This window comes from Crocodylus porosus, unplaced genomic scaffold (genome assembly GCF_001723895.1).
Source record: "Crocodylus porosus isolate Cpor-Errol unplaced genomic scaffold, CroPor_comp1, whole genome shotgun sequence".
In the NCBI taxonomy this organism is placed as follows: domain Eukaryota; kingdom Metazoa; phylum Chordata; order Crocodylia; family Crocodylidae; genus Crocodylus; species Crocodylus porosus.
Genome location: NW_017728948.1, coordinates 45,986,894 through 46,000,686, shown reverse-complemented (window position 1 = coordinate 46,000,686; position 13,793 = coordinate 45,986,894). Strand labels below are relative to the sequence as shown.

At 39.3% G+C, this 13,793-nt stretch overlaps 2 protein-coding genes across 17 annotated transcripts in view; one reads left to right on the top strand and one right to left on the bottom strand.

Moving 5' to 3' along the window:
* Positions 1-8,845, top strand: part of APBB2 (amyloid beta precursor protein binding family B member 2) — a 373,280-nt gene extending 364,435 nt beyond the window's left edge. For 15 of the 16 annotated variants that reach the window (XM_019552764.1, XM_019552769.1, XM_019552770.1 and 12 more), the window contains 3 exons: positions 2,307-2,422; positions 3,543-3,722; positions 5,355-8,845. In XM_019552764.1, the coding sequence (XP_019408309.1) occupies positions 2,307-2,422; positions 3,543-3,722; positions 5,355-5,522 (464 nt within the window). In that variant the 3' untranslated portion in view covers positions 5,523-8,845. Of the gene's footprint in view, positions 1-506; positions 650-1,664; positions 1,749-2,306; positions 2,423-3,542; positions 3,723-5,354 lie in introns of those variants that run through there. The other variant, XM_019552778.1, reaches the window with a different exon arrangement.
* Positions 8,331-13,793, bottom strand: part of NSUN7 (NOP2/Sun RNA methyltransferase family member 7) — a 44,874-nt gene continuing 39,411 nt past the window's right edge. The window contains 2 exon segments of the mRNA XM_019552779.1: positions 8,331-9,426; positions 11,823-12,492. Of these exon segments, the coding sequence (XP_019408324.1) occupies positions 11,842-12,492 (651 nt within the window). The 3' untranslated portion in view covers positions 8,331-9,426; positions 11,823-11,841.

Here is a 13,793-nt window from a genome sequence, read left to right as displayed (position 1 = left end):
AAGATGAATGTTATAGATTCTTGAAACCCATGATGTCTCTAGGAATTGGACCAATGTGTACAGTCTAAAGATTTTTTGCTAATATAAATGGAAGTTGTGGGATGTTAAGTAGAAAAATAATAGTAGCAAATTATATCTCAAATGTCAAATACTAGATTAAATTATGTTCTTTTGGGAAACAGTACTTGAAAAGAGCTGTTAAAATGGCATCGTCTGTTTAAAAGCCCTACTTCTGTCTAAATTTTTTTGCCTACTACATGTACAAGTAATACAGAAATCTCCTGTAGTATTTGTAGCAGTAGTAAGTGCAGATTAGAGACTGGGTTTCCTCTTCCTATATCTGTCATGGATGTAGGGAGCTTGGAGTTCTATGCCTCAAAAAAATTGTAAGTAAATAAAGGAAAACTAATTTTAGTATCTTAAAAGGATGCCTTATAATTGCATGCATCTGATATATTGTGGACTTCAGAGATTAGGGTTGTAATAAGAGTAAATTTATACTTGTAGTTGCTACTATACTATATGTTGGAAAAAATGCTGTATTATCGCCGTCTTCTTCAGATTATGGCTGAACGGAAGAATGCTAAAGCTGTGGCTTGCAGCTCATTGCAAGACCGGACAAATGCCACCTTAGATGTTCCTCTGCAAGGTACTGTGTCAGAATTTAATATCCATGTCATGGCCCCATTTTAGAGAGTGCCTTAATAATATTGTTTTTAACTAAAATGTAGTAGACACAAAGGTTACCAGGATCTTTTAAATACTGTAGCTGACAGTCTTTGTTACATTAAAAATATGTTATTGTTTGTGTTCAGAGTAATGCAGTCTTGTTTGGTTATATCGACTTGTTCATTTCCTCTGATTTACTTTAAGATACAATTTAGCCATGGAAATGCTATGCCAGGCTGGCTTACAAGTAAAATGTATTCCAATTAATCATAGGTTTATAGCAGAGGAGTTGCAGCAGATTCAAACTTCTTCCGGGTTTCAGCATCAGTTGTAAGGTTCAAAGCCTAGGAAGAAGCCAATCTGCTGCACCCCTTACTGCATCATAAAAGAAGAGTGGCTTTGTGTATTTTTATTAATGTAAGATTAATAGTAGAAGTTTTGACAGCGTTCCAGATTAGATATACAAACATCTTCTAGTGAACTTAATACAAAAATGTGTTAAATCCACTAGCTTTCATCAGATATCTCAACCCTTATTTTGTCATGGGGGGGTTTTTTGGGTGTGGGTTGTTTGTGGTTTTTTGCATCAGTTGCTATTCAGACAGAGATACTGGTTTGTCCTGGCACACAGGTGGGACATTTAGTAGGTATAGCATTAAAAATAGAGTGCCCAGTTGTATGGTATGTGACACTTGCTCTGTGTGCCTTAGTGACATGTTTATACAAATATCGCCTTATATCCTACTGGTAGAACATGACCCAGTTTTAGTTTACAGAAATTAAGAGTTGTATCACCTCCTCCTCCTCAGTTCCCTTAGAAAGTACTTGGTATATCCCTCCTGTCTAAGCTGGAGGGGGAGCAGATCCATTGTAATCAATACAATATATTCTGAGTGCAGTTCCCTGGTAAGCTATTTTCTATGGTCAGTGAAATAAAAGTATATTTTACCTGCTGTGAATGTTGATAAACAGAAATTGATTTTTTTCCCATGCAGTAGATTTCCCAACACCAAAGACAGAGCTGGTACAGAAGTTCCATGTGCAGTACTTGGGCATGTTACCTGTAGCTAAGCCTGTGGGTATGTAATACTAGTGCTCTTATCTAACAATAGACATTACTTGCATAGTATCTAAGGGGCTCGATTCTGGCTAGCCATAGCCAGATGGGCAGAGGGCAGGGAGCAGAAGCACTCTTTACTTGTATTCCAGCAACATACAACTCACTGCTAGGCCTGCAAAGGGAAAGAGCATGGGGCTAGCTAGTGCATGTGATCTCGCTCAGACCCACACTTCCTTAGGCAGGATGCTGAGGGGCTGCTGCTGGGGCAAGGCCCTTTTGTAGCACCTTTCCCCAGAAGAGTAAGGAGAAGGCCTAAAGGGATAGAATGAGACACCTAAATGACCTGCCGTCCTCTTAAGTGTCAGGATTCTGGCAGCTATTCTGCTTTTATAGACTGAGAAATAAAACGTGAACTAATAACATAAAAATCTTCTGAAACCCTACCACCACCCCCGTCAAACACCTTCTTTTGTAGTTCAGAAGTCTTTTTTCTACTTCAACATGGAACTAATACCTATTTTATTCTTTTTTATTTATGACTATTATAATCCTGTTTTTTCTTCCCTTTATACTTTAGGAATGGATACACTGAACAATGCTATAGAGAGTCTCATGACTTCCTTGAGCAGGGAAGACTGGATGCCAGTTACCATGAATGTTGCTGATGCCACTGTCACAGTCATCAATGAAACAGTGAGGCAGAAATACTTTGTTTAGAATGTATTAACATACTAATCTGAATATTGCAATCTCAGCAAACTAGAAAAACCCATCTGTAATAGCATTTCCTAGAGTTTATTCCATTATTTGACATCTTTTCAGTGCTGTCCCTCTATGCAGATGAGTGCTTTTTGGTAGACAGAGAGATTAAAGAAGCTCCTGGTTTAGTGTTTAACACAGTGCATCAAGTATCTTACCTGTCACTTTGTTTTTGGTGTAGTTTTATATGCCCTTCAAAATATACCCCTAGAAATAACTGCAAATGTTTAGTAGGGAGAAAGCAAAGTATTAGCCAGAGAAAACCTGAGCAGGGTGCAGGGTCCCACCTCCAGACACACGGAATATGGTGGCGGATTTGGCAGCAAGAGGCCCGGGGGGTGGGGGGGTTGGGCTGCCGAGCAGCCAGGCGTGAAGCCAGCAGCAGCATAGTCACCGCAGCCTCTCCGCCTGGTTCTGCAGGGCCTGGGGCAGTTGCCCCAGTTGATACCCCCACCTAGGGACAGTCCTGGTGTTAGCATTACCTTTTACTAAGAGTTTTAAGCCTAATGTTGTTGGACTTAAAACACCAAACTGTTGTCCTACCCTACCAGGCTGTACTCCTCTTACTCTCTGAGAAGTGAGAGCAGTTTCTTTTAACCTGCTTCATGCTGCTGCTGCTCTATAGAGCATTTCCCCAGATATACCAGTAAGAATGAATCTTTAAGAAATGCATCTCTGTCCCTGCAGCCCTGAATTATCCTTCTTTCTCAGCACTGATGATTAGGAGAGTGAGTGATAATTAGGGGATAACTAAGGGAATTTTTTTTTTCATGTCTGGACCTGATATATTTTTTAAGCCACCACAGCCTCTCTTATGCAAGACATATACCTAATATGAGTTGCAACCACTGGAGTCTTGCTTTTCTCATTGGTGTTAACCTAAATTAACCTTCAGAGTTAATTTACCTTAGTATCTACCTTGCATGTTGATGAAGCTGTAGGTATACATCATATTAATTTGGCATTACTTCTGGCATCTTATTTGGGTATTTATCAATTCAAAATGTATCCGCTACATTGTACTAATGATGAATAATCGTTACCCCTTGACCAGAATGAAGAAGAAATCATGGTGGAATGTCGTGTACGATTCCTGTCCTTTATGGGAGTGGGCAAAGATATCCATACATTTGCCTTCATTATGGATACAGGAAACCAGCATTTTGAGTGCCATGTTTTTTGGTGTGAGCCAAATGCAGGCAATGTATCAGAAGCTGTTCAAGCTGCTTGCATGGTAAGTGATCTTTTACAAATGGAGTTGTAGCGATCACTGACTCTTTCACTCCTTCAAATTGTAATCATTCCAGAGTTGCAGTTCACTCCTGTGGAAGTTGAAAAGTGATGTATTTAGTCCTTCAAATATAAACATTCTTTGAGATCTTCAAACTGAAGTAAGGGAATAAGGCTCCTATTCTAAGCTTATCTCCCATCCCTTTATTCTCATTATATGATTCTCTGGCACTGGGCAGTTTGACAGACATTTTACAAGTAATGATAAGCGCTGGGCCTCTCTAGCACCTTGCCAAATTGGAATAGATATTCCAATTATAGACATAAATTGACCTATGGGAAGTTTTCATTTACATTTAAAAATCAGACTCTAAAATTTTACATGTGCAATTCATCTTTAAAGGCCCTGAGCTCCATGGCATTATTGAAGGATTTCAGGTAACAAATATACAGATCTTTCAGCATGTTTTTAAAAGAAGAAAAGCAAGAGCATATTTATATTATAGTATTTTGTACTGTGGAGTCCAGAGCATTTGTATTCCTGTGGTTTGCAACCAGCTTAACTCACAGCAGCTTGCTGAATTAAGGACAAAGCAGTGAGAGAGAGCTGAAGGAGAAGCATGCCTTTGAAATAAAATCTTCACCAAACAGCTGGAACACCCCAGACATCCTACAGAACTGTTCACTATAGTTCTGTGTACCTTGTTTACTTTGCAAACCCCTCATCCTTTGAGGGCAGCGGGGGCAGGATAAGACTGTAAGCCTGCCAGATATCTAGGTTGTACTGTACTATCATAGACACAGATACTTGTTCAGTGGTATCTAGAAAAGCAGAATGCACCTAAAAGCTTTGGATGGTCTATGCAGCAGTGCTCAGGAGTCCAAACAACAGCCTAGGCCGTCACTGTACTGGACACTGTGCAGACAGAACAAAGAGATGGTCTCTTCCCAAAACAGCTTCCAGTCAATGTCAAATTGTGCATCAAAGACAAATGCAAAGGTCTGCCCAGAACCATTTATCAGTAATTTTAGTGCTATTATGAGAGCAGTCATTGAACCTGTACAGTTGTAGAAACTAGCACCACATAAGCTTCTAAAATAAAGACAGAGGTTCATGTGATGCTTTAGGCCGATCTGGAAAACCATTCTGGCTTTGAGAGGCAGAACAGCAAAAGCTCCATCGGTTCTCAAAAGACTTGCTGTGAACGATATACATATAAGATGAAGACCATATGGGGGGGACAGCACGTGTCCCAGCCCAGAAGCTGTTGCAGGAGCCCACCAGGGCTTCCCCTGGGTCCTACTGCCCTTGGTTCCTGTTATTTTTGACAGGAACCAAGGACAGATGAATTTCCTAAATTTTTTAGGTGCCCCGTGGGCTGTATAGAATGGCCTCATGGGCTGGATCTGGCCTGCAGGCTGTATTTTGCCCACCCATTTTAGGGTAAGGCTCTGTGCTCTAGAGCCATTTCCACCCATAGATATGCTGGCCCCTTTCCTCCTGGTTTCCATAGGGCTCTGTCTGTATACAGATTCAGAAGAGCTGACCGTACAATATAAAAACAGATTGCATTTCTGATTGATCTGAAGCTATTGAATGTACTAACAACTTCAGAACTCCTTTACTTTGTTACAGTTACGGTATCAGAAGTGCTTAGTAGCCAGACCTCCTTCGCAGAAAATTCGACCACCACCTCCTCCTGCAGACTCGATGACCAGAAGAGTTACAACTAACGTAAAAAGAGGAGTGTTGTCCCTCATTGACACTTTGAAACAGAAACGCCCTGTCACTGAAATGCCATAAGAGGATTCTTGTAACACTTAACCCAAAATATAGTAGCTACACTAAGGAAAATGAACTGATGATGCTCAGCCTTCCATTTGAAATTGCTGATGCTTTGTCTTCAGAGAATTTACCCGTATCAAAACAATGTTAGACAAGCATGTTCTCTTGTTCTTGCCACCATCGTGTGATATGAAAAGAAGCATGAATAATTTTTTTCCTGTCAGTGAGTTACATCATGAGCAATGGAAGGTCTATTTCTGATTGTAAATATTATGAACATTACCTAAATTCACACACACAAAGAATATGGCCACATCCCTCCTAGAGAACTAATGCTAAAAAGCTTGGAGTGAATGATGCCTGAGTTAATAGTCTCACCATCTTGAGCTGGATTTGTCACAAGCAAACCTTAAATCCTACAGCACTTTTCCCTATTTTCAACACTGGAGTAGGTATTGAGTAGTTACCATTGACTTATAAATACCAAGTTTTATTTTCCAAAACTGCACCTATTAGTTTTAAAGTGTCTGTTGGAATCAGTCTAGGAACTATTTAACAACTTGCCCTGAAATGCTTTTGAACCATGCTAACCATATTTCATCTACTGTTTATATATTATGACCTTGGAGAAGAATTGTTTTAATACCAAACTGATGCTTAAGATATTGGAAAAGTTTTAAGCAATACAAATCAGGGTGCATCAGCTTCACCTGTTCATCCTCAGACAGACATGTGTACCTGGTAGCTGTTAAATTTATTCTCCAAAGTCCTGCAGCATGCAACAAAAATGTGATTTGCTTCAGATAGGGTTTATCCCTATCCCAAGTCAGCAGAGCGCATCCAGAATTGTGCAGACAAGGAAACTATACCATTTTCCCTAGATAAAACTATGACCTTTTTCTCTGAACAAGCTTTCAGGTGAAGGCCTTGTGACACGGCTTTTCCCGTTGGAATTTGGGAATTTGTGGTCCAGTTAAAACCTACATGGGCACAAAGGAAGAACAATCACATTTTTGCTGCGTTTGTGTGTACCTCGTCCTGTGGAGTTTTGTTTTACTTTCATTCATTCCCTTTCTGTAGCAGCTTTCAACAACAGGTTGAAACAGCGATACAGTTGTTCTGACAATGGGGCTTCTAGTAGCACAACCTAGTTTTGATATTTCTGCTTCAAAAAGTCCAATTATGTTGGTCCACACCACAGCAAGTTCCTTGGCAACAAACCATAAGGTATTTCCCCAGATTTGTGCGTTTTAAATACACTTAGCTGTGCTGACACTAATTCTGAAGAGAGATTGTTGAAGGTTGACAGATCCACAGTTTGACCTATTTGGTCTTTCTTTATTCACAAAAGGGTTTTGTGTTTTAAGTAAATGCTTTCTTGTATTTCTTCCCTTAAAATTACTGTTGGTAACTATATATGGGCACCCCTCTGGTAAATGAATTAGGCTGAGTATGAGGTAGCTGAATACATTTCAGCTTTGAGCTTGTAGAATTACTATTAAAAACATCAGGGGAAAAAGCTGTTAAATGAACTGAGCCTATATGAAATGGGGCAGCTGAGGGGCCAGAGTGAGATACCTAACTGTAGCTTTGGGGGTAGCATTGGAGGAGGTGGCACTGAAGTGCTCCTTAGGCCAGCGGTTATTATTTATGTTCTTTTAGCAGTACCTAGCACAAAGGGACACCGACCTGGCTGAGACCTCTCACAGGATACTACAGCACAAAGATATACATTTAGCCTGCGGTTCCAGTTCAGCAAGGTGTTAAAAGTGCATATGTGATACTAAACACACACATAAAATTCAGGTGTATGCTTAAATCCCTCACCATAGTAGTTGTGTGCCTCATCCTGTTCTGGAGAATCAAGGTTTGAAGCAGCCTCCATATACATTTGCTCCTTCTGTCTCTGGCTTCTGACACTGGTGATATCAGTGAGTCACTAAAAGCAGGACTCAAACTAACTCTTTTCCCACTTGCTCCCAAACAGCTATTAAATGATAACAGTCCCCAGCCATTACCAGTCTGGTTGATTCTGTAATCACTGGTCTGAAGACAGGAGGCTGTATATTCATTATCACTCTCCTGAACCAATCACTTGCCATTTTTTAATTATAGGAAATACCCTGACAGTGAGCATTTCAAGTTTCAAATTGAAAGCATGCCAGGATTGAGATTTACAACAGTCCCACATCAGTGAGATTTAAATAATATAGCTATCAGCAGTGTTCCCCAGATGGCCAAACCAAGACCTGTTCTTCCTATAATTATACAGTTGCTTTAAAAATCACATTAGTCACTCCCTGTTGTGGTGCAGTTTTGTCCAGACTGTTCAGTAGCAAAACAAATAAGAGTCATATATGCAATCCCAAAAAGCAGTGAGGAGATGAAAGAGAAATGTTTGGAGGTGTCATTTGCATATACTTTGTCTTAAAAATAGTCTGGTATACTTTACCAAAATACTGGCCAAGACCTTGATTCTGCAAAACCCAGGTACCTTAAACATGTGAGTAGTCTCTTTGGCTTCCAACAGGATCTTTATGCTCTTCAAGGCTAAGTGTATAACCTAAGTGTTTGGAACAAGGGTTAATTTTTTGCAAAGCCAAATATCTTAAAACAATAGGTTAAGACACTTTCTGCCATGGCCAAAAAGTATGTATGGTGCGTGTGAAAGAGCAAATGCTAGTGTTTTACCCAATGTTGTAGTGACACTTCAGTTATCTATGCATTTTTGTATCTAGTGATCCTGTAAGCAGACAGCCATGTTCACTATGCCTCATACGTCTCATGTCATTTTTTAATTAACCTGTTAAATATAGCTTAAAATATTTTTATTTATTCTATTTTTACTGAAATATCCTGCTTTATTATGTTGACTTATCTTTACTAGAAATGGTCTCACAACTTTTCCCATGCTATGTAATCTCCGTGTACTATAGGTTGCCTAAAAAGGTGGGTTTTGTAATTTGTAGTCAGTTTTATTGAAGTATGTAAAAGAAATGGCAAAAATGTGTAAAGCTGTCATCTTATTTTTTAAATGCAAACAGTAAGTTGAGGCAGATATCACATCATCTCATTAAAACGTTCTATTGAGGAAGCAAGATTTATTGGCACTGCAAAAGTCTGTAGTTGGAAGCCTTTCCTTTGAAAGCTACGGCAAGCCTTGGTGCTCTCTTTAGGTCTTATTTAAACTACTTACTGTTTCATTTAAAAAAAAAAAAAAAGATTATGAGACACCTACCAGACAGTTGCACAGGAACAAAATAAATGTATAAAAGGGCATGGATCTCTTACAGTGAAGATTTCTTGGGGATGAATGCTGTATGCAGTTACTTCTGCCGCTTCAAAAAAACCAAAAACATAAGCCCTTAAAAGAGGAATGGAAAGCTGTGGAATAGATTGAGCTTGTTCTGTGCCACAGACAAAGATTTTAAATTCCTTTTCTTTTAATTGTATCAAACGTTCCATAAATCATTGAAGCAGGGATATGAAAGTGTTAGTAAATCACTTGTGGAAAATGGAGCTATTCTTATTTCAATAGCTGATATTGGCTCAAGCGTTAGAGCCCACACCTTAGTACCATCACTCCTTTATGTGGCAGGCTTAGTTATCTTAATACTTTGCTAAAACCTGTGCTGTACAGTCAGCAGAAGTAGGTTTGATTTATTTTAATATCTGCAAAAGAGAAAGGAAAACACACCCACTGTTTATCAGAGTTCAGTGTTACATAAAGCAGCTGACTGAATCTGAAAAGGATTTTTTTTTTGTTGCTGTTGACCACTTTTACACATTAAATGTAATCTGTTGTGAGAATAAATTTAGCTGCATAAAATGTCTCGTCTCTCTTGTCACTGGTCCATGATATTTGGAAACTGGTATACTTCTTGGGAAATGCTGTTCAACAGCACTGGACACTTCCTTTGTCCTAAGGAAGGAAAGAGATTCAATGCATTTTGAATTGTTTGGTGGTAACTTAAAAGGATTAAATTAATCTCTTGGGTTAAAGAGAGGATGGCAGTAATAATCCTACCACTATACTGCCTTTAAGAAGTCCTAGAAGACTTTACCCAGAGGGATGGGAGGACGGTGAGACAGGAAGCAATTGTAATGAATTTTTAGTGAGCTAGTGAACCTTTCACCTACAGCTTGCTGCTGTTATTCACGCTCACAGTAAGGACTTCTGCAGGAAAAAGGTAGTGTCAGGATTCAAACATGCATACCAGGCTTGGAGAAGAAAAGGAATAAGCAGGACAAGCTCAGCTGCTCAGGGCAGGTCTGTTCTTTCCTGGAGCAACAGGATGGTTTTCTCTGCTTTTCCCATCACTGTGACTGCAGCAGCCAACTTGGGAAAAGAGGAGGAGCTGACTGGCCTTAAGTCAGGACTGGAAATGTCATAAGTACATCAGGAACAGGAATGACACTGAAGGATAAAATGGAAACAGACTTCATTGCTGTGCTAGGGGCTGGGCAGACATAGCAATGAAAGTTCATGTTGCTTAGCTTTGGAGAAGCTGGCCACGCACAGTTGTCTGATATAAGTGCACACACCTGGGAAGGATATGACTGAGTGACAATTAAGGTTTTCAAAAATTCCCATCAGTTTTTAACCTGTGGGGCTGATGATACTACATATCTAACAGATCAACTGTAAATGTGTCTTTTGTACAGTCCTGAGGAGAGGTCAAGACTTTCACCTTTAGATTTTCAGCACAAAGTATAGCACTAATGTAGGCATTTAATAGTTGTCATTTTATTTTGCATTCACTTAGGAATTGGGAAGTTTAGCAAGTTACCAACTGCAATAGAAAAAAATCATTTCTGTTAATATATTTATAAAGTTAAAGTACATATACTTTTGGCTTAAAGTATAAATGATAGAAAATTATCCTCTGAACCTGAACCTATTTTAAAAATACTACATAATACCTCTGAATTGGCTAGCTGATGTCAATGTTTAGAGAGAAATTCTAAATGAAAATATCCAGCAATTATTTCAAACACAGCAAAGAAGGCTTGAAGTTATTCTTTGCTCCAAGTTCAGAAAAGGCCTGTGAACACTGAAAGAGTTAAGCACATCTCATCTCTTCTAACTTTAAAAAAACTTCTAAAAATACTGAAACAGCTAATAATAAATGTTGTTCCTAAACATTAACAACTTTTTATAGATTGAAAATATAATCTACCAAGCAAGATGCAACAATATATTAATTACAAATTAGAATGACTGAGAACATCAGATTTTAGACAAATCTCAAGAACAGTGTATTTTAACTTGATCTTCACAAAGAACTAGAAATGCTTTTTGGCATTCTTCCCCTAACCCACGTCATTTGGCTCAAACAGTTTAAATCGATCTCCAAGACACGCATAAAGTCATTGTTTAAATGAACAATATTGGTACATAAAAGAAATCACATTTGTTAGATACAGCATACCTGTACCTGACAGAAGCACTTTTCACCATGAACAAAATGAATGGTAAGAAAGTGGTTCAAAGAGAATGGGGATTTTTCAGGCTCCACCTGGCCTGAGAAGTAAATTTTAAAAGCCATGGCAGCACAATGGCCTCATGTTTGATATTAATTCAGCCTTCATTTTTTAGCATCCAAGTACACATGCAGTTTTAACATGAGGTTTTCTGTTCAATATTTTTCTGAATGTTCCAGCTGTTGCTTATTAAAGTACATCCGCTAGGAAACAAGGACACATTTTTAAGACTATGTATGCACTTGTGTGTTCCCCAGATGCCTGCATGAAATATCTAAGCTGAGAACATACACCTTTGTCATTCACAGAAATCCACCTCTAATTTTAGAAAAGTAGCCTGGCTTGTTTTGACTTTCATTCCCATTCACCAGTGGCATAAATAATGATTGTTATTTTAGCAAACTCAGAAATAACCACTTGAAAGCTGAAGTTGGTAATGAAGCACTTTTTAGAATGCTGTATAAAACTTGTGAAAATTAATCGTAAATTCCACATTCCGGGATAAATGCAAAGAGTTTTGGTGAAAGGCACCTTCCAAATTTTGTCACATTTTTAAATGATAATTAGCTATATAAAACTTCTTGAGCTCCCCCCCAGTGATTTAAATAATCTCTAGATGTGTTATATGAATTTGACGTTAAAAATCTAAAGTTGGATTAAAGCAACTACACAATCTATTGACCCTTTCTCAAAATAGTCCCATGCTATATCCATAATATCCATGAAAAAGGTATGAACTGTAAAGGATCTCTATAGGTAGCTAGCGCATGCTGTAGTTTAAGTGTAGAAAATCACCTACATTTTAAATAAATATAAGTGATTATATCTACAAACCGGTAACAGGAGTCCATCTTCAAAGCCATGGTTGAGGATGTTTAATCACAGCTGAAGGTAATGTTTCTTTCGATTTCATCAGTCTTTTTGACACAGACGGTACAAGCAAGCCATGTGTTGAGCTCTTTATTCCAATCCAGTGATAGTAATAATGGTGAGCTGCAATTCTGGATTTGTTGCCTTGTGGGTTGAAGTATGGCACCATTACTGGAGGCAGAACTATCTCTACAGGTTTTAGTACAACCATTTTATCTTCTGCCCGTGGCTTAATATTTGTCCGTTTCTCAAGGACTTTATTCATAGTTGATGGATTAGGTGTGTTCTTCAACATCCTAGGCAGGGAGGAGTTTGAGACAGGTTTGGTCAGTTTCTTCCCTTGAACAGAACTGTTTGTTTGGCTCAGATTTTTTTTCTCAGAATTACTAACTGCTTTTGATACTGAAATTTCAGAATTAGATTTAACAGATACCATCTCTCGGCCCAAGAATTCTGCAATTTTTGTTTGTGCTGAGCTATCTTTAGGCATGTTTCTTTGCTTCACTACTTTTGATTTCTTCTTCTTTTTCTCTTCTTTCTTTGAGGGTTTTTCTATTTCAATGCCTTCTAATAGTCCTTTGGCTGCAGCACGAGCCAAAATGTCTTTAACAGATACAGACTCAGATGGATCCTTCTGAAAATTAAAGAGGAGACAGTAGTGAGCTAAGCCAAAATATTATTTTAATCCCTTAGTTAGATACCTTATAGCTATTGTCAAGTTCAGCATTATGACCCCACTGTATGTTCTAGAAAAAATACAAATATATGTAAAGCAACAGACTGAGGTCATTAATGACCTAACTTAACTACAGAATCAAGCAGGAGAACTCAAGTCATTTGTGAAAAACACTGCTAACAAAGTTCCTGAATAATACAATGGGAATAAAAAACAAGTATTGCCTTGCATTCAAAGTAATGTGCTCATGCTTTTCAAAAACGTTTATGGTTTTGTAGTGGTGTCCAGTCTCCAGTCCATGAGCTAGAACCAGCACAGAGCCTCATCTGGCCTGCAGGGCTCCACACAGGTTTGGAAATTTGTCAGCAGGGGAATGGTGACAATTAACATTGCCACTGCTCCCCCGCCACCAAATTTCCAAGCCGTGTAGCCAAATGACATGGCCCTGTGAGCTGGAACAAGCCAGGGCATCAGGCCTGATCTGGCACATGCAGGGCTGGGGTCCCACACTGCATTGTGACTGTTTGTCAGCCTGCTGCTGGATCACGTCTTCAAGCTGACCCCATGCACCAGATCTAACCTACGGACCAATTCTACATCATTTGTCCAGCCCACAGCCTAGAAAGGTTGGGTACTAGTGGTCTGGTGCTTGTAGGAAGGAAATGGGATTCTCAACGGTTAGGTTTGGGGCTCCCAACAGATTTGCTGTGGAACAAGTCACTGAAGCACAACTTAATCCCCTCTATCCAGCACTGGTGAGGTCACAGCTGGAGAACTATGTCCAATTTTAGGCCCCTGAACTACAGAAAGGATGTAGACAAATTGGAAAGTCCAGTGGAGGGCTACAAAAATTATTAGAGGGCCAGGGCACATGACTTATGACTTGTGTTGCAGGAACTGGGCTTATACGGTCTGGAGAAGACTGAGGGGATTTAATAGCAGCCTTCAACTACCTGAAGAGGGTATCCAAAGAAGATGGAGCTAGACTATTCTCAGTGGTAGATGACCAAACAAGGAGCAATGGTCTCAAGTTGCAGCAAGAGAAGTTTAGGTTAGATATGAGGAAGAACTTTATCACTAGGAGAGTAGTAAAGCACTGGAAGAGGTCACCCAGAGAGGTGGTGGAGTCTCCATCTTTCAAGGTTAAGACCTGGCAAAACAAAACCTTCTCTGGGAGGGCTATTCTGTAGTTGCTCGGGGATGTAGGGGGGTAGTTAGGAAGGCCAAGGCAGAGATGGAACTGGGACTAGCTTCCCAGA